This window comes from Lissotriton helveticus, chromosome 5_1 (genome assembly GCF_964261635.1).
Source record: "Lissotriton helveticus chromosome 5_1, aLisHel1.1, whole genome shotgun sequence".
Lineage (NCBI taxonomy): Eukaryota > Metazoa > Chordata > Amphibia > Caudata > Salamandridae > Lissotriton > Lissotriton helveticus.
Genome location: NC_136065.1, coordinates 244,765,832 through 244,792,907, shown reverse-complemented (window position 1 = coordinate 244,792,907; position 27,076 = coordinate 244,765,832). Strand labels below are relative to the sequence as shown.

The following is a 27,076-nucleotide window of genomic DNA, read 5'->3' as shown; positions in this document are numbered from 1 at the left end:
AGGTGAACTGAATGACCATTGCAATTTTGTTTTAGGAGAATGAGAGATTGAAACATGAGGTGTTTGAGAAGAGTAATCGTATTGAAGAGCAGAACGAGAAGATCACAGAACTCATCCAGCGAAATCAGAGGTAGGGCCACCCAGAATCTATCTGTTACAGAGGCTGGTAGTAAAGACCGCACTACTGGGGCCTTATAGTTTGTGTAGTGGTCAATATTCGTGCTGACAAACCATGATAGCAAAGAGTGTCTCACTAAAACAAAATGATGGCTGTTGAATGACCTTGAGGGGAAGAAAGAGCCACACAGTCTTTCCATCATGAAATTGGCTGGATGAACAAGTCAACAAGGACATTTCTCAGAAAAAGTGCTGTCTTACTGCATCTATGGAGGCTCTCAATGTGCTTGTATTTGGTGTTTGGGTTTCTAGAGTAATAGGAAGGTGAGTAGTGGAAAAGATTAAGAAGCCATAAATTCTAATATAGTTTCCACAGTTGTTGATAAATAAGGAAATGGTTATTTATGGTCTTAGAAAGAAAGTTATTAAATATGTTCTTTGTTAAAAAGCATGTTCTGCAAGTTATCGCCTCTCTGGACACACTTCCAATCCTATCCAGCCTTTTCACATTGTGTTTATCCTATGGTTATATCCCAGGTATGTGGAACAAAGCAACCTGTTAATGGAGAAACGGAATGACACTTTGATATCATCCACCGAAAACACCCAGGCGCGAGTCCTGCATGCGGAGCAAGCAAAAGTATGCACTTATTTTATTTTTATATTACGTTTGTGTTAAAACAGTTTTGTTTTGGCTTCAGTCTAAAAAGTAACACATTTTGTTTGAAAAAAGTGTTGTCATAGAGGCCCAACAATTAAAATAAGTGTCTTGTTTAAGCACATACATTCTAAAAATGGGAAAAGGTCCCATGATGTGTATAGTTACACATTTCATTTACAGGAAAATAGGAGGGAAAACAACGTTTAATGGCTGAGTGATCAAAAGTGCAAGTTAAAAATATATTGCTAAATCCAGTTATCTGTTTTAACTAGTGTTAGTGTCTAACAATATGTAACTGTATTACATATTAACATCTGACTTCATGTTGAGTAGTGCAGGGTCTTCAAAGGGACAACAGAAAAGAAACAACAGGGCTTCAGTCACTCCAGGCCACCAATCTCAATGAGGTGAAAGCAAATACACATAGGCCAACAAGAATCTATTTCGTACGTCTTCAAACAGTGGGTACCCTACCACCCCGTAGGTTCCCAGGGAGTGCAAATACCTCTGCAATCACTTGTAAATGAAGATGGCCTGGAAACGCAACCTTGTTGATGTGCCACGTTTCCAGGCTGTCTTCTTGTTCGATGGTTGAAGTGCAGAAATAAGCATGGAAACCTCTATCCTGAGTGCTGTAGGTGTGAGGACAGCCGGGGCGGCTCCTCCGCAATGGTGGAGGAGCGTCGCCCCACTGCCTGGCGCAGAGCCAGCAAATGTAAAATAAAACTATGTTGTTGCATCATTTTATTTGCATTTGCCAGTTCTTAGCCAGTGCTGTAGGGAGTGGCGGGCGGGGCATGGGAGGAGGAGTGCTACGTGCACTCCCTAAGTGCTCATGTGTGTTTGGCCGGCCGTCTCAGGCTGACCAAAACACACATGCACACTTAGGTTTCTCCAGTCCAGCTGCATTGAGCAGCCAGGATGGAGAAACCCCCACAGACTCCCTGGCCTGAGCGGAGCGTCTTTCCTGCCCACTCTGGCCAATCCCTGCGCTGCTCTGCAGCACAGGGATTAGATGGAAGTCTGTGCCAGGGGCTGCTAGGACCCAGGAACCGGAGAGGCAGTGTAACGCGATGCTAGAGGCGGCTGGTGGCTAAAGGTACTTTTTTTTTTTTTTTTTACACATCTATTATTTCTAAATACCCTCCCCTCTACTCCCTCCCGTGTTCCCTCCACCCGCACTACCACCCTTTAATTGTGGCGGCCACCACTGAGTCAGTGAGTGTGGTGACTGGTCGAAGGCATTGCTAATAAGAACACCACTTTCTGCAACTATTTTCTTGTTCTTTCACATTGTTACTGCATATAAGACAACTCACACATCTGAAAATAAAAATAAATACAAGTTAAACTATGCAGGAGAAAGTTGAGAAAACTCAATTGGTTAATGCCATCACTGCACAGGTGTCTGTGTGACCAGAGAGTCACAGAATTGTAGCCATGTCAAGTGCCACGCATCTCACGTTAGAATAATGCATTTCCGATAATTTTTCCTCATTACCACAATGCCTGAGATTGTCACGCAAAAGAACCTTTTCCTAAAGTGTGATAAAACGGTGTAGTTCCAGTTACTCGCTTTGCTGGGATAGACGCATAAAAGCTGACCTCCGAGTACTGTTTTTCAAAGGCCACAAGGTGGCGCTAGTGTATAACATTATGACTTAGAAATATCCTGTTATCACAGAAAGCCAAACGAACTTCAGTGATTTGAAGGCCGAAAAATATAACCATGCACCCTCCTAATTAATGTAAAAAAGCTCCTCCTGCTCAAACCATAGTATCAAACAGATGTGAATGTCCAGCCACAAAGCGAACCTTCTAAATACATGCCAAAACCTGGGTCAGTCTAAACTACGGGCCCCTCTCACATCCTGTAGTCGGCCACGGGTCCCACGTGGCAGAGTGGGCTAAAGAACGGTGCTGGATTTAACCCAGATCTGTTAACTGGGTGTGAGTGTTTGATTGGTTCAGATGCTCCATCCATCACCACCCCCTTTTGTACCACTTTGTTCGCTATAAGTTGGCAGGGTATGCTCAGACGTAAGTCCCTTGCTCACTTTGCCACTGGATTCAAGCAAGCCGGGCTGAAGACGGCTGTAATGCCAGAAACCGGTCCTCTGAAGCTTGTTTCCGGTCCAGGGTAGGCATGGCCTGGCAGTTCGGGCTGGACTGTTCCCATGAGGCACAGGGTCAGACTGATTTGCATATGGCCATGTCTGAACAGGGGTGGCAGAGTGGGCTAAAGAACGGTGATGGATTAAACCCAGATCTGTTGACTGGGTGTGAGTGTTTGATTGGTTCAGATGCTCCTTCCATCACCACCCCCTTTTGTACCACTCTGTTTTGGGAGTAAGTCGGTACATCTCTGGGGCAATAACACAAACACCCTCCAATTTAGTTATTAATTTTAAAGCATTGCATAAACAGACAAAAGGGATGGAAACATACTCTAATGAGGCGAAGACTAAGAGGTCGATTTAGAGTTTGGCGGATGGAGTAAAGGCAATGAGGGTGACTGAAGACTTTAAGTCTACCATTCTGCCTTTACTGCCTTTACTCTGCCTACCAAATTTAGAATTCACTACCAGCCCTGCAGTGAACTCTGAGGTTTTATGAACTGACATCACAGCGGTTAATACAAAGCCATTTAAAAGTTTGGATTCCATCCACCATTGTTTTTTTAAATGTTTGGTGTAAGCGTCTGTCACCAATGATCGAATCATACACCAAACTTTAAACTAATGTTTTTTGTTTTTATTTTTAAAGCGTATATTTTACTCCATTGCCAAAACCTGGTGGTCTGCCAGACTCTGTTGCATTTGTGATATAGTGCCCTATCAACCAATCTCTGAATTGGGCCTAATTCCTGGGTAGGCATTATAGGCGGAGATCGTAAATAAAAACATGTTACCACAACAAATCGAAGGGATTCAGTGACTTATCTAGAAGACAAGTTTCATTGAATTCACTTGTATCAGGAGCAGAGGCCTTCTTAGGCAATATTTTATTGTACTGGTTGAGACAGTCATGTTTATCTCATTGAATGATAGAAAATGCGATCTAGTTAAGCCAGAGTGTAAAGTGAGGAAATCAGGGTGCAAAAAGTGTCCTCACTATTCTAATTAAGTGTCCGGTTTATGTACATACAGGATGTAAATAGTGGGTGAAGTGTGCACATTGACTTTTATGACCTGTTCGCAATTTCGCAATGTGAACTATGTATTAATAGGTTTCGCGCGAGTGAGCAAGAATGATTGAACCAACCACGCCGGCTTGTCTTATGGGTCCTGGCATTCAGTGTTAGAAAGTTGTAAATGGAGTAAGTGATCCTCTCACATGCCATTCGAATGACCCCATTGGTTGGCTACTTTGGCAAGACAGGGCTCAAGGTTCTGCTTATTAGCATCAATGGTATTTTTAGTAAACTGGCTTGGTACAATGCAGGTCCATATAAGGTGTGGCTTGTTTTGTCTTACTATTCCAAATGTTAGGTATGAAGTTACAGTCGACATGCTCACTGTTTCGAAACTGAATAGTAAGGACCATCAGGTTGTGATCATTAACAGAGTTAGGTTTGATTGCAAGATTGACCAGATTTAGAATTCCATTGGTTGATAGTATAATATGAGCAATAAGGGTATTTTCTCCCCTGCCAATAAACCTGTGATAATGACCAGACTTGGTGTTATCCGAGTCTTCCAAAAGAGATATATTATATTTCAATAAAATGCTATTCAAGGCGTTATCATATGTTTTTTGTGGAAATTTTAACTATGCCGCCTAGAGGACATTTGTAACGCCACACACTTCCTTGGCCAGCAGGGGACACTTGGAAATATTAAAATCGCCAACCGAAAAGAGTGTGTTGGGTACATAAATAGAAATAAATAAAATCAAGGCCTATTCCATTTTATTGATTACCGCACAACGTGTAGAGTGAAAAATGTTGTTATGAAAATCAACAATAAGTAGGAGGCAATAATTCTTTACATAAATGAGCTAAAATTGGTAGTGAGGAGATCCAGGAACGGTCTTGATGATTTCCACTGAAAGTAGTATGTAGAGAAAAATACTTAGACCTCCTTTAGCCCTCCCAGAACTAGAAGGTGTCACTGCTGCAGCCACTGTAACAAACCCTTAATGTGAGCTTCGTCCATAGCCCAAGTTTCTTGCTGAAACATATCTGAGCAGATGTCACTAAGGTTTGCCAACCAAGGGATGATAACCTGCTCTGGAGACCCGCCAAATTCCATGAAATAATTTGAATATGGTTAGCCCTGTGTGGGTGACTATCACGATCCTGGGCTCTGATATTGCCTGCTTCAGGGCATTTATGACAAGAAGACACGGTGGACATATAGTATCGCCTGGTGGAATCAAGTAAGGGGGGGGGGGGGGGATCTGGCCAACCTGAAAATTCTTCTAGACATGTGACAAAAGCAGCATTCGCCAACAAATCTGATGTTGCTCTATAGGCGCTGCCTGTAAAAAATAAATACAGTTGAAGTAGCTTGATGGTGCTCTGAGGAGCACATATCAAGTTATATTTGGCTAATAGATCTTTGACCAGACTTTTGTATCTAAAGGTAATTACCACACAGTCTCCTTTGAAGTTCTTTTTGGACATGCCAACCCATTTTACTCTTCACACCATTCAAATGTTATTGGATTCAGAGAAGGGAAAGTTAATTTTTGAGTTTAGCCTGTGAATTACCTTGTTTTTCAGTTGGCCGTAGGATTCATTGGAATTTATTGAAAGGGATGGAACATTCACCATGACCACCACATATGGGCTAGCAGCTCGGGGGAGTTTAAGTGTAACATATTGAGGGTCAGAATCCCTGACAATATCTATGTGCTCATCTGTCCTTCCCCTAGAAACAACTGATATGCCGGGATAAGTGGTGGAAGTAGTGGAACCGCGGTCAGCATCCCTCCTGCTGCCCACCCCATCCACATGGCTGCTGCATGGTTTAAGGGTGGTATGATCTGACAGTGGAGAGCAACCCAAAGTCCTTGCACCTATTGCAGTCCTGGCTACAGAATTAGAGGTTCTTGCACCACCTGACTCTTCCAGCGAATTGCTAGCAGCAGATGAGTGGCCAAGCGGCCTGAGTGCGGTGCAGTTGGAGGGTGGGTAACTTCCTTGTAGGAAGAAAACCTCTGGTCTATAGCCCCTAAGCGTTTGAGAATTGGCGACAAAAGTAACTTCACAGTCTCATTGAGCCTATCCACTATTTGCTTGGCGGAGAATTTGTCATTGCACTCGGGGCCTTGCAGGTACAGCATTGTGTTGGACGCATGGTAACACAAAGAAGTGATGGGGCTGTAGATTGTACACTTGGAAGTAAAGCACGCCTTTTGCGATTCACCAGTGGGGTCCATGGCGAATACCACCCAACCAATTGCTTGGGACCTGGGTTTTGGACAGGGTGGAGGAATTATGCTGTGGTTTGGTTGCTTCCACACCCCACCCCTGCTTGATTTGGCTCTTCCAGAAGGATCGATTTGGTTGATGAAAGCTACGACATGCCTTAACCGCATCTCCAAGAGAACATTCCCTGGATGCACTACTTAGGAGGCAATACAAGAAGCCACTGGCCGCCAGGAAAAAGGAGGTACAAGAGGAGGCCTGGTCAGAAACAAATAATTGTGTTTTATTCTGGCAGACAATCAAATATCCCTTTCTGAAAGACAGCACAGCTCCTGATCTAGCTTCACATGTACTGATACAAGCATGAGTTGATCATTTTTCTAATATATTTACCCCATCATCTAAACCAGCCCACTCAGACAAGCCCCTAAGTCAAACATGTGCATCCCATATTGGGAACCACTCACTATTGATCTCTCTAGACAAAGTCACAAGGACTATAGAGAAAAGCGACAGCGGGAAAGCAGCTGGACCAGATGGAATCCCAGTTGACATATATAAATACCTACCAGATCTATGGTTCTATTTTGCCTTAAGATATGAACACTGCTGCTAGTGGTTCTATCCTGACAACCTGAGTGGAATCACTGATAACTCCAATTTTTAAAATGGGCTCTAAAAGCAATCCCAAATTCAACCACTCCATCTCCCTGCTAGACTCTTCCGCTAAGATCTTGGGTAGAGTGATCCTAGAAAGATTGAATCAATGAGCTGTGGATAATAGAATCCTCAGAGAGTCACAATACGGGTTCAAGAGGGGGTTAGGAACGTTAGTGCAGTGTATTAATTTACATCTTCTCATATGGAAATACATTGGGGTTAAGACCTACCATTTTCACTTATGTTCTGTTGATCTACCTAGTGCCTCTGATTTGGTAAATCATTCAATCTTGTGGCAAACCTTGTCCTTGATGGGCGCTCCACCAGAAATCGTGTCATTGCTGTCACAGTTGTACAGGCATTGATCAGCTAGCGTGCATTATGGGCCTAATGGTGAGTGCTCACCGCCGTTTAGTATTAGGCAAGTGTATGTATTGGAGCCCTTCTTGTTCTCTCTGTTTATAAAGTGGGTGGATGAATTACTTCAGGAAGGGACTGCTGACTCTCCACGAGTGGAAGGAAGGGCAGTCCCTGTACTCCTCTATGCTGATGACGCTGTCCTTCTGTCATGGAGCGCCAATGGCCTACAAAGACTGATGGACTGCTGCATAAACTTTATGGAGGACAGGGATCTTCAAATAAATTTGAAGAAAACCTACACGATGATCTATAGAAAGGGAGCTTGTAAATCACGGGCTTACCATATTAATGGCACACTAATTGAAACAGTCACTTCATTTTTTTATTTTGGCATTCTCTTCACCTCCAATGGCTCCTGGTCCAAGCCCTTTGAAAATATGTTAAAGATGTCACGTGCCTTCAAGAGCATTTGTAGGGTTGCCACTAAGTTAGGATGCAAACCAATTCAGGAGCTGGTCTCAAGCTATAGAGCCAAATGTGTATCTGCAGCTTCATATGGGAGTGGGTTGTGGGGCTTTGTAGAATCTACAATTCTACAAACACAGGAGAATATATTTCATTGTCATTTGCTTGCCACACCACAATCTACAACTGCCTTTATAGCACACATGGAACTGGTCTTATACTAGATCTACTATGGAGGATATGCTAGCAATTAGGCCCCTCTAGTTGTGGCATTCTATTTGGAGAAAAGTAGAGACAAAGTTTACAAAAGCTATCCTAAGGGATTGTCTGAACACATAACACACACAGAATCCCGTAACTGTTGTATATCTCCAGACAAGTAGCCAATCTGAATGGTTCTCTAATATTAAATGAACCTGATTGTATAGCACTCAATAGTAAAAGGGAATTAAAACTTTTATTTCTCAAAAAGATGGTTGATGCCAGATGTGCCAATGATAGTATTAAATCCTCAGTGGTTAGATATCTCGTTGTAGCACAAAATGAGGGCCTCCAGAGGTACCTAACATTTACATCTAACACCGAACATCGCTTCGTCTTGACATTATTACGGTTGACTATAGTTCATGTTTAAATAGCCTTCCCAAGAATGAAACAATGGCCTGGGGCAGCTGATAAATGCCCATGTAATGGAAGATCTGCCCAAACTACACTGCATTCGATCCTTCTTTGTTGGTTTTATACCAGATTCAAGAAATGCCATTTCAGACCCTTGTTTTTACCTACAAACATCAGGAATCACAGCAATGTTTATCTATATCTATGTTCTCTGGAGGGCCCTATCATTTGTTTTAATGTTGCCTCATTTAAATGGTAAGCCATTTCATTTCTGTTCCCTGGAACTGACCCTGATTAAAGCACATCCTCCTCCAAGCAACACTGGCACTTATCTGCTCCTGATACACCTGCAGCTCCAAAGAAGCCTAGGGGACCCTAGACCGGGCTTTGTCCAGCAGCTCATCCTTGACACTGGTCAACCCCACTCCGGCTCTTCCTGTTGAAGTTCTGGCACTGGCAGTCGCTTTTCCTCTGCCCGAAGGCCTTGCTGGGTGTTCCACCACCAGCGCTTGTAATGATTTCAGAACCATTACAAGATTTTGGTGATGTCCATGCATGCAGCTAAACCTTAATGGTGGAAGTACTTTCCTAAAGAACATTGTCTCATAGCAAATACTTTGGAAGGCGTAGAGAGCTCTTTGGCTTGGATTTGGACCTCATTCAGCTTTCCATCACTGTTTACCACATTGATGATAACACTGGGGCAGGACAGGTCATCTTAACCCCACTGGGAATGATGCTTGTGACTATCTGGCTCTGCAGAGAGCTAGTGTTCTGAACATCTCTCTGAATGTGGATCTGGGGTTCCCCTTCCCGCTAAGGAAGTTGCTTCATTGAAGTCCTTGAGCTGTTTCCTTTGGGAAGAGAACAAGGCCAACTTCTCGCATATATTTTGAAGCATGCCTTTTCAAGTGTTGAGTTAATGTCCACCCGTGTGGTAATCCAGGAATTACCCCCATGGGATCATTGGGTTGTAATAGTGTGAATGGTTTTCACTTTGATCACTCTAGACGTGGAACCTGCCTAAATGACCTGATGAGTGAAAACAACCTAACTGTAGCTATGTCCATGGTGCCGGAGTTTAAGGTTTTTGATGTCACCACATTCAAAGGCTCAGCTCATGGTTCCTTTATAGACCACATATTGCTATCTGCCGATCTCGCCAATCAGGCCTCTAGATTCACTATTAAAACAAGCATTTATAGTGATCATAACCCCATATCTATTAGACTGGGTGGAAGAGTACTTGAATGGCGACCGAACTGTGAAAGCAAGGGAACCCTGAAATGTACAAATGGTAAACGCCGATTAAAATGGTCAGCGGTAAATTGTGAAAACCTGTATTCCGAAATTAATAGGGTATGTGGGGAGGAACTTAAGGTTTGTGTATCTTCAGCCACACCCTCAGAGCAAACATTAGCTGTTTTTGAGGTTGTGGTGTCACTGGTGGGACCTATGTTAACAGTCCCAATGAAAGTACAAAGCAGTAGTACCCCCAAATGGTTCGACCACTCATGCTCTAAGGCAAGCAGGGACTTGAAAAAAGCATTGAAAATCAAACCCAGAAACCCAGGACAAATTAAAATCCTGCGTTTGACTTACAAGAAATCACTTCTTAAACGGAAGAAAGAAATAAAGGCAGGCATTTGGGAGTCTTTGCTCGACCCATCAGTCCTGGGCAACAGTAGTAAATTTTGGGAAATCATAAACAAACCTCTGTTTGACGATCCCAGTGATATTGCACTTGGTACTAACATCCCAGAGAAGGAGTGGATCACTCACTTTGGAGCTATTTTTAAAAGCAATGAGCAGCAGGCAGAATATGATTTTTCGTCTCCTAAGGAGAAATTTTTGTGCTTTTCAGTTAATGAAGTAGAGAAGGGCATTCAAGGGTTATCAAGTAACAAGGCCCCGGGCCCGGATGGTTTGCCTCCGGACCTTTTTAAATCTTGTATCCCACTATGGGCCCCTGTCCTTACAGCTGTAGTAAATGCAGCCACGGTTCTTGGATGCCCAAAGTCATGGGGGGCATTGACCATAGTACCCGTGTTTAAAAAGGGTGATCGCAGAAGCCCGACATGCTATCGCCCAATATCTTTAATTAATTCTGTAGCCAAAGTGGTAGGGGGTGTAATCCTGAATAGACTAACTGCATGGGCAAACGAAAATAATGTCATATCCCCGATACAATATGGCTTCAGACCTGGACATTCGACAATCACCCAATGTCTGAACCTATATTTGATCATAGGAAAATATACTATGGCCCGGCAGGGAACAGTCCACATGGCCTTTATGGACTTATCGTCCGCATTCGACTGCGTGGACAGAGGCAAGTTATGGGTCACCTTATCAAAGATGGGTGTAGAGCAGAATTTAATGAATTTTTTGGCTGACCTGCACTCTGACACTAGAGCTAACGTTCGATACACCCAAGACCTGAAAGTGACGGGGGATTTTAGAATTAATCGCGGTGTGCGGCAGGGATGTATCCTAGCCCCATTCCTTTTTAATTTGTATATCAATGAGTTAGAGGAACATTTGTTAAAAACAGGGGCAGATTACCCATATGTAGGTCAGAAAGGCGTCCCGGTCCTGCTTTATGCGGACGATGCTGTCCTCATTGCTAGGACAGCAATCGGCCTCCAGACACTTTTAAACTCTTTTTTTAAATTCATGGAGTCCCGAGGCTTAAGTATCAATAACTCTAAGTCTTACGTTATAAAGACAGGCCTGGGGCTGCGAAAAACCAATCTTTTTAACATAAACGGGGAAAAAATTCCAAGCACCAAAACGTTCTCATATCTCGGGGTCCTCTTTGACCACCAATTATCTTGGGGCTCCGCTATACTGAGAAAGAAGGGCGAGGTAACGCGTGTGAACGCGGCTATACTTAACTTCGCAAGAAAAATTGGTAACAGCCCGGCTGCTGCCCTGCTTAAATTATACCAGGCAAAGAGCATTGCCGTTGCCTGCTACGGAAGTGATCTTTGGGGCTATAGTCGGTCGCGAGATCTGGAGGTTGCTGAAAATAATTTCCTGAAGCAGTTACTGAGGCTGCCAAGGGGAACAGGTAACTTCTCTGTACATGAGGAACTAGGGGTGTCCTACCTAAGCGATAGAATAGCAGTTAACCCCCTGGTGTGTTGGATGAACTGTTGGTTAAATAGTGACATACCGCTTACCCATGATATACTAAAAGAAGCCCTAACATGGGAGTGTAGGTCCAAGGTTCCGTGGCTGAAGTATATCTGTGATTGTTTTACCGCAATGGGACGGGCTGATTTGTTTCTAATTCCAAACTCTATTACCAAACTGGATGTCACTCTTGTGAAAAATACATTTCTGACAAATAGGTACTTAGCTCGGGAAGAGGTTGAGTTACAGAAAGACAGTGTTAGGAAACATGTATTACTCAAAACCTGTCTTCAAATGGAACCATATCTATCATGGCCCATGACAGGCTATGAACGCTATTTACTAACAAGGTTCCGTTTTGATTTGTTTCACCTTTTACTGGCAGTACCGAGTGGAGCCCATCGAGGCCAAGTGCTGCCAGCTTGCGGCTGCGACGGAAAGTCTCCGCAAGACCTGGCGCACTTTTTATTTATTTGTCCTTTTTATACAGTACCCCGGAAGTTATACTTAAAACCTTGTCTTAAGGAACTGAAATTTGCACAGATTAAGCCAGCACTTTATTACCTTCAACTCCTGAACTGTGACTGCACTTTGTTTGTATGTTGCTTCATGAAGTTAGCTATAAGATTCAGAAAAAGTATGGAGGGATAATATTGTTGCTGCTGCTAGGTATAATGCAAACTTTTTAACTTTGCTATAAGTATTTATATTTTTAACGTGTATATTCTGCCTGTTATTCGTGTTTTATAGCGTTCACATAATCCTGTCTTACACATGAATTGGATCACCTGCTTTTTTAACTGTATGTTTATCAACTGTGCTTTTATGATTGTACAACTAACAATCGAATAAAGTTATTTGAACTTGAACTTGAAGTGTTGAGTGTTGCTCTGCTTCAAAGAAGGGTTAATGGACCCCATTTTGGTCGCATGGAGCTTCTGCTCCAGTGGTTAAGTGGTAGGTCGCACGTAGCATTCCCCATGCTGCACTTGGGTACTCAAAAGTTTTGACGGCTTACTCCTCTTCAGAGAGGTTTGTGATCTGCGTGATTTTTTTTCTCCTCAAGCTGAACCCTGATTCCTTCCCTACTTATCCTACTGAGTCAAAGAAGATTGAGGTCATGGGGAAGAAGGACTTTCTTCAGGGAGAGTTGTACTTCACTCCAAAAATACAGCATGCAGTCTGGCCCCTTTTTCTCAAAAACAATGGGAGACTTCAAAAATGGTCATCACAAGTCCCATTTCATGGACCGATTTGCACGAGGGGCAGGATACTCTGGCTTGGAAACAGTGGATTCATTGTGTAGTTCATCAGTTTCTCCAACTGGCGTTTTTCTCGATCTGCTTCACTGGGTTCCCAAAAGATGCCCAGGCCTACCTTATGGACATGCCCATCGATGGAGTTCTTCTGAGTCTGCCCTGAAGCACTTCAAGCAGGGACGGACCATGGCCTGATCCTTGCCCTACATTGCAAGACCTGGAACAACCTGCCCCGCCACATCCGAACATCACCTTCCCTGGCGGACTTCAGGAAGAAACTCCAGACATGGTTTTTCCATAGAAATATGGCACTCTCAGTACCCAGATACCCCTAGAGATAACAGAGCTGTGCTCTAGAAATGCTAATTGATCTATTGATTTATGGGACCAGCAGAGGTTACAATGGTGGTTGTATAGGAACTTGTTCCTTTGGCTTCCCTCTTTGATCCCAGAAACTGAACAACAAGTACACCCCAACCCTTTAAAAAGTTACTTTGGCACTCTGCTGTGTCATTCTAAAGGAGATTTGAGCAGTCATTTGTAGCTGTTGCAGTTTTAGGCCATGGTTGCTCATAACTATTGTTTTCCCAGGTCACAGTCGCTCCTAGCTGTAGGTACTTCAGCTCCCACTCACTCTGTACGCTGTACAAACCAACAGCTCTGGACCTCACGGGTTCTTTGCGTACTTTGCAAAGTATACCCTCCTTAGGTCTGCGAAGGATCTAATACCCCCTGGGAAAGTTTGGATCCTGCTTTTATAGTCTTTTCTAGAGCGGGTATGTGGATCTTACTATCAAGGGCCTGGAACTGGATGAAGGCCTGACCATGGCCGCCAACAGCCCCCGAAAAACACTCAAGGGATGACAATGTGGCAGGCCCTGTCTGAAAGTCTTCCTTTAAACCTGAAAAGAATATGCTGATTCAAATCCCCCAGACCACTATCATCCATAATGCCATTGTTTGGAGAGCGATAATCTGCACGCCCTCCACTAAATGGTCACTGCTGCATTTCTAAAACATCTAAGTCTCCATTCTCCCACACTTCGGTGTCTAAGACTGTTGCCTTCACCATAGGAATGCCAGCAGTACACTTCATTGGTTGGGGCATCCAGGATTGACCCTTCTGATCTGATGCACTTAATTATAGCATAGATCCCTGCGAATAGCCCCACATACAATCCTTTGGATGTTAATGCAGGGTCTGGGCACTAGAATTCAAGCAAAACTTCCTACAGATGGGTGTAGACACAACAATCTTCATATCCAGGAAAAAAAGCCTTTCTGTGACAGTCACCTCGAAAACATACAGTGCACTGCCATCACCCTTTAGTGTGTTTATTTATCCCAGAGCATAAACAGTTTCGGGTCAAATTGAGTTGTAGTGTGCCCACCAGACCACCGAGCCAGACTTGTTGGTCTCATATCTTGCAACATCTCCTACGCCAGAACCTGCATGCTTATTTGTTGTTAACACTAGTCCAAAAGAAAAGAAATTTCAGGATACCTGATAATATGCTGCTGGTTACTAACGACAGGGATTACACGGGTTACATTTGCAGCTGGCGTACTCATGACAGGGTTTACACAGGTTACACGTCTGTGTATTTATAGAGGGAACATTCCCATACTAACAAGAAGGATATCCTTGTGGTAGACGCAGCTAATCTCTGTTACTCAACTGATTCCCAGGTGGTATCTTTTGTGGTGCCTACATGTTTTTTTCAACTTGGGCATCCTATGGCAGAATTCGAAAACCGAAACATGTAGTGCACGTGGATGAATATATGGCGGATAATCTGATCACAAGTTTGAAAATGTATCACATATAGTGCAAATAACAGAGATGTTAAGAACATTCCAAAATGTACCATAGTAATGTAATGCCTAAAGACAACCTATGTAACAGTTGTTTCTGCTGATTGGGAACTCTATTATATATTTGAGTTGTTGCCTGGATCATTTGTTTCGAAAATCTTTTGAGGAGTTGATGTTTAGATTGTTTGGGGATATGGGTTTTCACATTTTCAGTAGTGATTTTAGTGGCAATGATAGGAGCTAGGTTTGAATGTAATGCTGCCAGTCTCTCTATGAAGGCTTATGGTAGAAGAGATTGCAGTATATTTTAAGTGCAGCACCTGGTTTTGATTGTCTCAGTATGCCTCACTGTTTAGAATGAACGAATATTTGTAACTTGGGGTCAGCATGGAATTGCACAATTGGCTTAATTATGTTTTATATTTTAAATAAACTGCATGCTGTAATAGAAAATGTAAAGAGTTTTTGAAAATTCTTCTGTACTGACATCTCTTCCCTCCTGTAACCCTAGAGGAGGAACTAGGAGAGTCCTAGGAAGTCAGTCCGGTATTTATCCAGTTCCCAAACTATACTCAATCTTCCTTTTATTCATTCCCCTTCTCTCTAAATGTCATAAGCTGTACAAGGCCTTTGCTTCTTCTGAGACCTAACGGAGTCTTTCGTTTTGCAAGTTTTTGAAGCAGACTCTCAGCTTACTCTTCACCCTCCAATAATTCTGCTTATCCCTTGCTTGTTAGAAATTAAATCATGTTTTCCTCAGGGGTCTGGTCTGGTATGGGCTCCTCACATTTCGTGGCTTTGGTTCCTAAGGTCTCTTCATTGTATTCCCTATTTTAATGTTTACAACTCTCCTTCGGGGAGTTCACTACGGTGCTAGGAGATGGTTTGTCCGATTCAAGAGCATTGTGAAGTTCTACTCCTTTTGGAGTTTCATATCTATGTCAAAAGAAACCAGCAGGTGAGTTTGACATCTCTTTTCGCAGACCCCTATCCCATCCCTTAAAAACGTCTGTTGGGATGAAAAGGGACTCTCCTATATTGACATTGTACTGAACAGAAGACAGCTACATATTGCAAGATGTGGATGTGCCATCTCAGCATTGGACCGGCATGCGTTGTAACTCCTTTTACCTAGTATTACACAAGTAAGATGTCTATTTAGCTGTACATTCATAGAGCTGGTGTATGAAGAAGACAATGTTGAAAAAACCATACGCGATACTTTAAGCAATGTAAATTACATAAAAAGGTGCATTGTCATGATTAATAGATGGTTGAACCATGAAATATCAAACTAGATTGTTTAAAAACATGCATGCTGCCTTGTGCAAATGATGCGAATGACTAAAGTAGACGGAGGCCTTCACAACTCAATGATAGGTTAATCTGCCAAACTGCCATTTGGTCTCTTAACAAAGTTCTTTTGTGCCTTGGAATTTGGTGATGTATTACGCCGCTTGTGACTTCTTACTATCTTTGCTCATTAGCAGTGAGTCTGCTGGTCAACTTATCTCCTCTCAGCCTGTCCTATTACTCCTTTCTTTCCCAGCATGCACTTGCAGTGGATCTGGGCTGGGGCCAGGTGAGGCATCCATCTTTTCTAGGTTCTTGTTTGTTTCTTTCTGTGTCCCTACAAAGTACACCTCTCAACTACCCAGCCCCTAACCCCACAAACCTTGTCTATGTAACAGAAAACCGAGAAATGTGATAAATCTAGTACTTCATGTAATGCGGGATCAGCTATGATTCCTTCAGCGTAGCTCCTAAGAATGTATGGAAGAGTGTGGCATTTTTCCAATAAGGTTAGATGGGAGCAATGATTTCATGGATTATAGCGGAGGAATTAATTAATGTGAGATGGTGTATTCAAGGAATGTGTTTAAATAAAAACGTGGCTGAAAATGTAGAATGAAACAAGAAGTCTATAGTAGATCTATGCATTCTAGTGCAAAAATGGAGCATTGTAGCCTTACGAAGGCCGCATATTCAAGGTAAATGTGCTTGCAGATTTGGTCTGGAGGCACGTTCTCATAATGGTAGGGAAGTTCAGTCCGGAAAGAGAATGGAATAATGCATTCAGAAAAGTTGTAGTCGTATAGGAAGGTAGATCAATGCAATCTAGGATCCAGTAGCCTCAGCTGCGATCAGGAGTTTTCTCAAACACACCAAAGCTGTCATTCAGCCTATAAACATCCAGTGTCCTCCTTATACCTGAAGACCTTTCTGAAAGTAAGATGTTTAGGCAGAGTACTTTAGGTCAAGCACTGCACAGAGATAATGAAGGAGAGTCTTGTGGACGGAATGCTATGTTCCTAAAAGAGTAGCATTGAAAAGGATGAGATGATAGCTTATTGTGGCTAACTGGCCTTAGGCATCTAGTAACCAAGTAGAGGGGAGGGAAGGAGGCAGGAAAGAGAAGGAGGGAACACTAGAAGCAAGCTGGTAGAAGTCTGGACTTAAGGTGGACAGCGAGAGGTCTCAGCCAGGCAGAGGTAGAGATCAAGTTACACTGTTCAAGACATGCCAGGGCGGATGAGACAAGAGCTCTTCTGAGGAAGCTGACCAACAACCTATCTGCTTTACATACATTGGTACATAAAATGATTACTAAATTATCCTTTTGCACACTGCCTTTCTAAAGAGTTGAGGTTTCTTCTAAGAAAGAGGTCACAGCCAAATCACCATCCATTCAGTGTTGCACAAACCACCTCTTCTATTCCATCTAGTGACGTTGTTCCAGTCTTTTAAGGCTATGTGGTCTTTGTGCTCCAAAGTCCTTGCAGGAGCCTTCTCCTTTTCCTCTTCACTTGCCTACCAGCATTTAAAGGTTAAGCATCTCAGAAGGGAGAACCAACTTGTTCCCTAGACTCAGCAGAAGCCAATATGCCCCTGGGCTCTCCCCAGAGGCACACTACCCTTCATGGTACCATCTCAGGATCCCAATCCACTCTGCAAGTTTGAGGGTTGAAGGTGCTTTCTTTACTACAGTCACTATACCCAAATTACTAAAGATGATCGGTCCTCCTTGTGATCCTAGTGGTGGTGAAGAATGCCTATGCTCAACAGCGGCCCGTCCATTCCACCTGTGCACCATTTGGCAGATTGAGGACCTCTGCAAAAGAAAGAATGGCCCTTCTTTTGGGGGCCTTTCCCATCCTCAAAAATGTCCCTCTGTCTTTTTTGTGAAGAAAAGTGATTGAGGACTCTTCCCCATTTTGGATCTCCACAGTCTAAATGTGTTCCTTCCTCTTCAGTGGCTCAAAATGATATCTTTTGCTCAGGTAAAGGTAGGGTTACATTGCCATTATGGTGACTGTTTTACTGTTAATCTTTATGCTCTTTCACTTTATAAACCGCCCTCCTGCCAATCTCTGCTCCATTGACAAGCAAAACATGCCAATGTCTTTATCAAAAAAAAAATGTAATTGCAAATTGTTTTGGAATTTGCCACAAATGAAACTTACAAACTAATTGCAATTGTATTCGTCTTAAATGGCAAAGGGGCAATGTCATTATAACATCTGCAACAAGTGAGAGAAGGGGGCAGGATGTCTTATTGTTAATCCATTGAGAAAACAGGTGAGGCAGCAAGGAAGGAGGATGGGTAAGTGAACCAAAGTGTACTTCTGGGCTCGGGGGCAGATTTTGAATCCCAATAAAAATCTAAAAGGGGGGTTTGATCCTCTCTTCCACCATCTCCCTGTCCAGAAACAAATGAAGATGTTTTGGACCTACTCTGTTTTTTATCTTCTATTTAACATCAAATGAAATTGGTATTTTTTTACTGAGTCACAGACTGATATGCAGAAAAATACTATGCAATATTATTTTGTAAATCCTTTCACATATTTACAAGTTGGTACCAAATTTTATAGTACAGTATGTTGTTCTTCACAGTGTACATCCTGGTTATGATGCGATTTGCCTTAACATTCACTCCAGCCACTACAGAGCAGAAGTATTGTAACTGTCTTGTGTAATTGCTGGGATATAAATGATTGAGTAAGAGGAATCCCTCTTTAATGCAAAATTGAACACTAATGTCGGAATGATTCTCTTTTGTCCCCTTTTGCTCCAGGCGAAGGTTGCTGAGGATCTTGCGGAGGCTACGGGGCAGGTCTCCCGGCTGCAGCTTGAATTGACGAGCCACCAGAAGAAGGAGATGGAATTGCGGGCGCAGCTTACAACTGCCCTGCAGGATGCAGAGAAACAAGGGAAACAGCTTGGTGTCCTGCAGACACAGCTAGCAGGTTGGAGATGACTGCCCGATTAGGGATTGGATTATTTCTTTGTCACTTGTACATTTTTTTCTATGCTGTGTTAACTGTTTGTGGTGCTAAATGTGTTTTCCAAGCTTTGGAAAAATGTCATTTTTGTGCTGAAATTCATCCAACAATCTGAACAGAAAGTTCTAGAATAGGCCTGCTCCTACAATATTACTGTTTATCAATAGTGTTTTCAGAAATAATCTTTAACAGGCATTCACCTAGAGTCGGCAACAAAAACATTTTCTACATGCGTGGCATTGGTAGGGGCGCTTATCGAAAGGCTAAAAATATTTGCCAACCTGTCGCTAGATTGGCTCGTGGAAGCCTCAGTCTCACAACAAGCTCTTCAGAATTTTAATCTCTGCTGTGAAACAACTGGGTTTGCATGTTAATCGTGAAAAGACGAAATCAACTCCAATACAATCTATGTGATACCTGCGAGCAGTGTTGAACACACTAAAGGCAAAAGTGTACCCTTCAAATGAGCAAGTATTAGATATCTGTCTGAAGTATCACTACCTTCTTAAGACTGTTCACACTATGGCAAATCTCTCCCAAGTGGTGTCTTGCACCTTCCTCTTTCCATATGCTTACTTACACATGAGACGGTTGCAACAGGGTGTGGAAACCCATGGTACCAACATTGTCACAGATGGGAGGACAAACTTACCCTGTCTCCTCATGCAGTCCATTCTTTTAGTGGAGCACCAGAATCTCCTATGGGTTGTGGACTTCTATCAAGACGGCCCTACTAAGACGATTGTCACAAACACCTCTATGACTCAATAGGTGCACATATGGACTATCTTCAGATTCAAGGGATATGGACTTGCAAGGAAATGTTCTACCACGCCAGTCTTGTGTAACTGAAAGCTGTACGCAAAGCCCTCAGTTCATTCCACCCTGTCTGCAGGATGGACTTTCTTTTTTGTTCAAGTGAACAACATGGCAATTATGTAATGCCACTAATCAACTACTACGTGCGTGGGGGGAGTGGGCGTAGAGGACATGGTCCAGTGTAGTTTCACAAGAAAAGCAGAAAGTGTAGGGCTCCGTAGTAGGGTGCAATATGGGCCTGGAGTGGAAACATTTTCCAGGATGTCTTTTAGTACCAGCCTCGCCCGGTCTGTCTATAGAAGATAGTGCCACCCCTTGGCTAATATCTGGCTCAAACTACAAGGCTGTTCATGAAGCTGATGAAATCGAACCACATTATTTTGGAAAGAGATCTATTGGTTCCCAGCGACCCAAATAAACAGATTCAAGTTCCGGTAGTTTGTCTATGTTTTCTTTGCTGTAAAATGGGCAGAATATTTTCAAAGGCTGGGCCTCACAGTGCATCCCAGGATGTTCCTAGATCAAGCTACTCCCACTATAAGGTGCCCACAAATTTCATGTAAATGAAATACGGGTGGAAATGATTAAGGTTCTGGGACACAGACTCTGAAGCAATCTGAATCCCTCACTGAAAAATAGACCAGACTTCGAGTCATTAATGAAGACCTGTTGGCGCAACTGTTTAAGGAGACTTGTGGTTGTTTGAAAAATCCCTTTGGGACTTTATGAATGGAACGCGTGAGCTTTGGAATTAGAAAATGAGGGATCCAAACTGAAGAGGCTCCTGGAATATCTGGCTGAACAAATACATGTTTCCTTAGAGATCTTTACCTTAATGACAGTACATCTCAGGGCTTCAAAGGCGCCGGACTGTAACAGGCTGTCACTACACAACACCCTGTAAATAATTAATCCTGATTCCCCTCTCGCTTCTTTTACCTTGCATATCTATCACCCTCTGTCTTAAGTGTTTTCCTAAAAATTATTCAGTTCATTGTGTTTAACATGTAAGCAATATAGGATAACAGTAGAAGCCTCACATGTACGAAAAAGTCAGTTAAAGATATCTACATGGGAGCTCAAGATACAGAGTGAGAGTGCACAATCTAACCTAACTGGCGAAAAAAAGACATGAAGATAGCTCCATGAAACAAAACTAGTCTCTGACTCCCATTTCATCTAGTTGTTGGTGGTGGTTGATGGTGTCCTCTCATTATGCACGTTGTACCTTACGCGCATGATGAGATGACACCTTCAACATTTCAAACAAGTTCAAGTGGAACCAAAGTCTTGTGTACATATTCTTGCTAACTTGAGTAATATTAAAGGAGCCTCATGCAAATGAGGAGATGAACAATCAAAGAATGGGAACTGCCCATGCAAACTGAACTGGAATGTTGTACAAGTGATGAGATGGCATAGTCAAATAGTTTATATTCGATGAAAGGTAACCGTATACTCATTTGAATGTGATGGTATAATCAAACTTAACAAGACAAATGTACTGCTGTATATGCATAATGAGCTGCCATAATAACACAAGCAAACTTCATAGAAGAGAACAAGTCTTGTACATATGGCACAATGAAACCTAACTCTACAAGGGAGAGTAGCAGAGCCTCATGTAAATAATAAATGCAAAAACATTGAATGGGACTGGAAATTTACATGCAAATGGGACTGTCGAACGGCCTCTTTAACTAGACATTTGAATTATAAATAAGTGTGATTGCTTTTATGAGATCTTCATGGATAAGCAGAAGTTACTGGTCAAAATATATGTACATTCCAATTTGACAGCCAAATTACTTTTTTTGTTCTCACTTGATTATAACAGAATGTTGAGGTTGAGCAGTCAAGGCTTAATACTGCAGGACGGCGAGGAATTAGCAACGCAAATTCATTATGATACAGTAAGCATTAAATAATATCAATGTCAAGGCAGTGCTTTACTCAGTAAACCTAAACAAAATGATGTTACACAGTAGCCCTAGCATCTTTGTTCCCAAGATCCAATCCCAAATGTATTTATACCTGCCCAGCACTAGGGAGTGGAATTTTGGTGAACGTTGTGCCCTAGGAACAATGTTATCCCAAGGAGGCTGCCTTTGGGTCACTTTGTATCTTTTATTACAGTTATAAAAGTCAATTAAATTAAGAATATGTGGGTAATTGACGGGATAAAAATAGCCCTTACTTTAATATAACATTCTGTGGTACCCATGGATATTGAGAAGTAAAATCATTCACCATGTAAATTAGTACAAGTCATTAACTGAAACAAAAAAATGCTAAAATAACTTGGCACAAAACATGCAATCCAACCAGCAATATGCTCACCCACAGGGAAGTCTTGCATGCTTCCACTGGTGTCCCTGGTAATCGGGTGTCCGATCTGCGGTGCTTTGTGGGAAAGGCTCAGTTCAGTACTTTTTTAGAAGGGATATCTTGCTCCTTGGAACCAGAAAAAAACAGCCTACACATCTAACATTTCCAAGCAGCACATCTGGCAGTGCCGCACACCCCGAATTCCTCTCCAAGACTACCAGTGTACTCCCCAAGATTGAAGTAAAATCACATTTGTTCTTGTCCAAGTAATGGTCTCTCTTTAATAATAATGATTTTACACAGGAAGTGGAGCCAGACCAGATTGTAAGTTAAGTATTTCTTTATTGCTCAGTTAATTAAAACCATTACAATCAGCTACATGAGTTTATACAAATAAAAACCTTTTTTTATAAATGAAGTTGTAAAATTGCTTTAGAAACATTGGGAAAATTTCATGAGGCTAAAAAGTGCATTCTAAAAAATGTTAAGGCATCATTAGCACTTTCCGTATAATTAGATTAAAAAAAAAAAAGAATTGTTGTGTGGCCCAAAATGTCTATATTAAAATGCATGTGACTGCAGGTTCTTGGAACAATTTGAGCAGCACCGTCAGGTGGGCGAGACAGTCAAGAGATAGACCTTCAGGAGAGTCTTATGGCTGGTTGCAAACAGCTTCTGAAGTTTTATAACGTTGTTGCCGATCCGTAGTGACATAACTGTACAGGCTTGCTTAAAAAACAAGCATTTACAATGCAACGGCTTCGCCTTTGGAGAAGTTAGAGCTATTGGCATTGTAAAAGACAAAATTTGTATTTATGTGTTGGTTTTGATAACAGATAAATAAATGGCATTGTCATTTACATTGCCAATAGCTTAATCTCTCGCAAATGTGAGAACTATTGTACCCTACGGACGAGCTCAGCAGACAGCAATTACTACCACACACACACACACACACACCCAGAGCCACACACACACACCCAGAGCCAGCCCCACACCCAGAGCCAGCCCCACACACCCAGTTCCTGTCACACCCAGAGCCACACACACACACACACACACCCAGAGCCCCCCCCCCCCCCACACACACACACAACCAGAGCAGTCACATACACACACCCATTGGAGCAGTCACACACACACACACACTGGAGCAGTCACACACACACACACTGGAGCAGTCACATACACACACACACACACTGGAGCAGTCACATACACACACACACACTCTGGAGCAGTCACATACACACACACACTCTGGAGCAGTCACATACACACACACACTCTGGAGCAGTCACATACACACACACACCCTGGAACAGTCACACACACACACACACCCAGAAGCAGTCACACACACACACTCTGGAGCAGTCACATGCACACACACACTGGAGTAGTCACACACGCACACACTCTGGAGCAGTGCGCACATGCGCGGCTCTTAACCATATGTCAGACAGCAGGCGGCAGCTTGTCATGCACCCCCCCTACCCCGCACAGTGCCCCCCTCCAGTAACCCACCGAGCTAATGAAGGTCAGTGGAGTGACGCTGACCGCCCCTCGTTACCACATTGTAAAGTTGTATCCGGCCATGGGCAGCACTGTTAATTAAACACATTTGTCTTGAAATAGCTAAAAACGTAGCCTTTACAATCCGAGCTGCTTGTTACCATATCTGGTGTAATACTGCAAAAGGCTGCGGTGTGTACACTTGCAAGCCGGTCTGTCTGCTGTGATCGCCGAGACAGCCGCATCGGGCCGTTCAGCGAAGCATAAAGTCAAATCTGACTAGGCCGCTCGTTCTCTACTATAAATAAGGTCACCTCCAGCACTGGGATGGGAGGGCCGTGAACAGAAGGCGGTCTCGCTACGCAGACATCTGCAGCCTGCTCCTGACCCACAAGCAACCAGCAGGGTCTATTCTACTGAAAGCGCACAGATACAGAAAACTGTACACAGCGTTTGGGGTAATTCGTTCGCATTACATGTGGGAGCAACCTCATAAGAGCCAATTCTTCAATAAATACTACTGTGAACCCAAGCAGTCAGTAGGCAGAGCAGGAGATGTACCGATACCATTAATTTTCCATGCAGTTTCTTCGGTAGGGGGCGGGGTGTTCTGAAATGTAATAATGAGTATATCGAGGTATGCACAATTTCCATACATTATTAAAGCTCAATCACCTATTCAGCAAATTACAAATACATTTTACCCGTGCGCAGTACAGCGGAAGTAAAATTAATGTACACATGACATGAGGATTTTAACAATCGATGACAATGAAATAACAAGCAACTAGTTAAATACGGACTGGACTGTAGAATTAACACTGGCATCAATTGCCTGCATGCCCGGAAATGGCGTGATTGCCACTTTTTTTAATGGGTACCGGATTGTCAGTGATTCGGGGGGGGGGGGGCATTTCAGTGCCACACAGAGGAATGGGAAACATATTTCAGTTACACGAAGGAGGATGGGCATAACAGGTCACAGCAACAGTGCGAAAGGAACTCGCCAATTTCTCCGGTTTAAAAGAGGGCTCAGAATGGAATATATGTGTCAACACAGGGATGAGCGGGGAAGAGATGGGAGTGGTATAACAAGGTGACACCAAAGGGTAAGTTAGAAATACACCTATGGAGATGCATTCGGCACACATGAATGGAAAGGGCGAGCATACTACACACGGCTGGGAAGGGCATGTAATCGTAACTGAAGGAGAGATGGGAAGGTCATGTCACCTGGACTGTAAGGGAAAGTTGTCCTGACACACAGATATGATAAAGACATATACCATGAGCACACAAACGGGAAGCACATACAAATCGCATGATGGTGAAAGACAGGGATATGGAGGTCATTTTACAAGGGCGCACAGATAAATGGGGAGGGCATATTGTTACAGAGAGGGACTGGTGTATTATGTCCCAGGGAAACAAACGCATGGTGTGGGGACCTGAAGGGCAAACCACGGTGACCTAGAGAGGGATGATACTGTCACCTCGACACATGGGACGCGTAGCGCACCTGTCGCTAGATCTCTCCTCCCTCCCCCATGCAACCATCAGAGGTCTCCGTAAAAGCCCGGCCTGCTGCCGCACGCGGAGGACTTTTATGTCCAAGAGGAAGCATGGAAAACGCTGAAAAGATGCACTTTGCCCAGACACGCGAGAGCAGATGGACTAACCCCGGTTTTGAAGCCCAGCATGTAGCCGGGGTCGCCCGGCATCAGCAATAGCCATTCTTACCTTTACTGCAAAGCCGTGGAGCTGCGAACGGGAGAAGAGCGACAGCAGGTCGAGAGGGGTGGGACTTCCGGAGGGCCGAATGACAGTGCGCGGAGAGATGGGCGGGTCCTCTGTGTCTCCAAGTGACGCGAAGAGGGGTGGGACTTCCGGAGGGCCGAATGACAGTGCGTGGAGAGATGGGCGGGTCCTCTGGGTCTCCAAGTGACGCGAGTAGAATAGGCCGCCCACCGCCGCATGACGTAGGGAAAGGGTGGGATGAGTAAAAATCGCGGGAACTCCCCCGAATCTGGTCCGGCCTTGACGAACAGATCCGGCTTCCAATGGCTAGCCTCCATTTATGGAGCTAGCCAATGGGAGCCAGGGGACGTTCCCATATCCCATATAGTAAACATTAGATTTCGCCTGCGCGAACTGCTTGCGCAGTAACGCCAGGTCGAAACCTAAAAAGGAAGAATTTGATATTTATGTGATGAAAATGGGCGCAGCCAGAATGTCTAGGTGCACAACTTATATTATTTAATGACGAGTCCTGTTTTTGGAGCCCCCTTCGTGCCAGCGTAAAAGTTTGAAAAGTCTGAAGTTTTTTGCATATGCAAGGTTTTACCGTGATGTGGTTGTTCCTTGTCGTTGCCGAGTATGGCAATTGGACTTAAATGCCGTATGAGTTAACTTCGTCCAATCTCTCCCTTCTGGAGTTCTGCTTTTTTCCCGCTTTTTCCAGGAATTTGACAAGATGATTTGCTAATTGGATGTTTTTGTCATCAAAGCATGCTTTGACCGCCTGCCGGCATGTTCTCATTCCCAGTATCTTTAGGGTTGGTTTTAAATGATATCTGCGCTCCTTTTTCAGTCCTTTGCAAATACATATTAAGTGAAGGATATCCTCTTTTTGGTCCCCACATAATTGGCAATTTGTTATCGTTTGGGCCGTTTCCACAGGGGGAGGTGGTATTGTGATGGAAGAATGCCCAGCGTAGTGGTATAAACTTCTCCTTTGTGGACCGTGTGTAACCAACTCCCAGGTAGCTTTGACAGGAGCTGCTAGTATAATTTTGGATGACGGTGCAGCCGTGAGCCCTTTGGCTAGTGTTGCTTTGTCCTCTACTAGCGAACCCGATTGAATTAAGCCCTAAGCAAATCAAGGTATTCTTCTATCTGCAATTCCTGATGGAACGAGTTGTCATGGTCTACTTACAAAAAGTCTTAAAGGGTATTTAGATACACACCAGCAGCTTCTTATACCCAGAGCCAACTCAGTGTGTGAAATGTGCCTTACCCCAAGCTCCAACTTTGGCAAACTCAATAATGTCAACTGGGAAATACTGCCCAGTTTCCTCAGGAAATGTCTTGGGCCAGAGTCAGAGGGTTGGTATTCAAATTGCTCCATAATTCAACTCTCCTAAAGAGCAGGTGCTGATGCCTTTCCTCTGATCAGCTCTATTGGAGCAGAGAAGGGGATCAATCCAGCTTATAACTTAAAATAAATACAATATGACTAGTCCTAATAATCAACATGTAGCACAAGCTCCAAAGTATTTTTATTTAACATAAAAGATTTCCATAACCCAGTCTTTTGTTAATTAAGTGGTGGTGGCATCTCTTTATTTCCACTGATGTTTTATGATATTAGAATAATCCACAATGCTCCGTTCAAGTATTATTTCAGTCTTGGTATATGATGGAAAATCTAGTTGGAAATGGCAAGGTTGGAAATGGAAAGAATATAGAAGGTGGATTTGAACAAATATGTTCTTTACAGCTTGGAAATGTCAGCCAGCATATTGCCTATAAACCCTCTTCATTCTTAACGACTTGAAAATTTTGATCACATTTTTGAAAGGTTTGAACATTACAATACCCTTGGAGAAGATAGGACTTAAGTTAACTTACACACTATCGCAATATTGAAACTTATTTGAGC

General features: G+C 43.2%; 1 protein-coding gene across 1 annotated transcript in view; it reads left to right on the top strand.

The window, feature by feature from the left end:
- The window catches only part of FKBP15 (FKBP prolyl isomerase family member 15), a 334,309-nt gene that overhangs the window by 198,621 nt on the left and 108,612 nt on the right, over positions 1 to 27,076 (top strand). Inside the window, exons 18-20 of the mRNA XM_078642121.1 lie at positions 36 to 130; positions 655 to 757; positions 18,546 to 18,717. Of these exons, the coding sequence (XP_078498247.1) occupies positions 36 to 130; positions 655 to 757; positions 18,546 to 18,717 (370 nt within the window). The remainder of the gene's footprint in view (positions 1 to 35; positions 131 to 654; positions 758 to 18,545; positions 18,718 to 27,076) is intronic.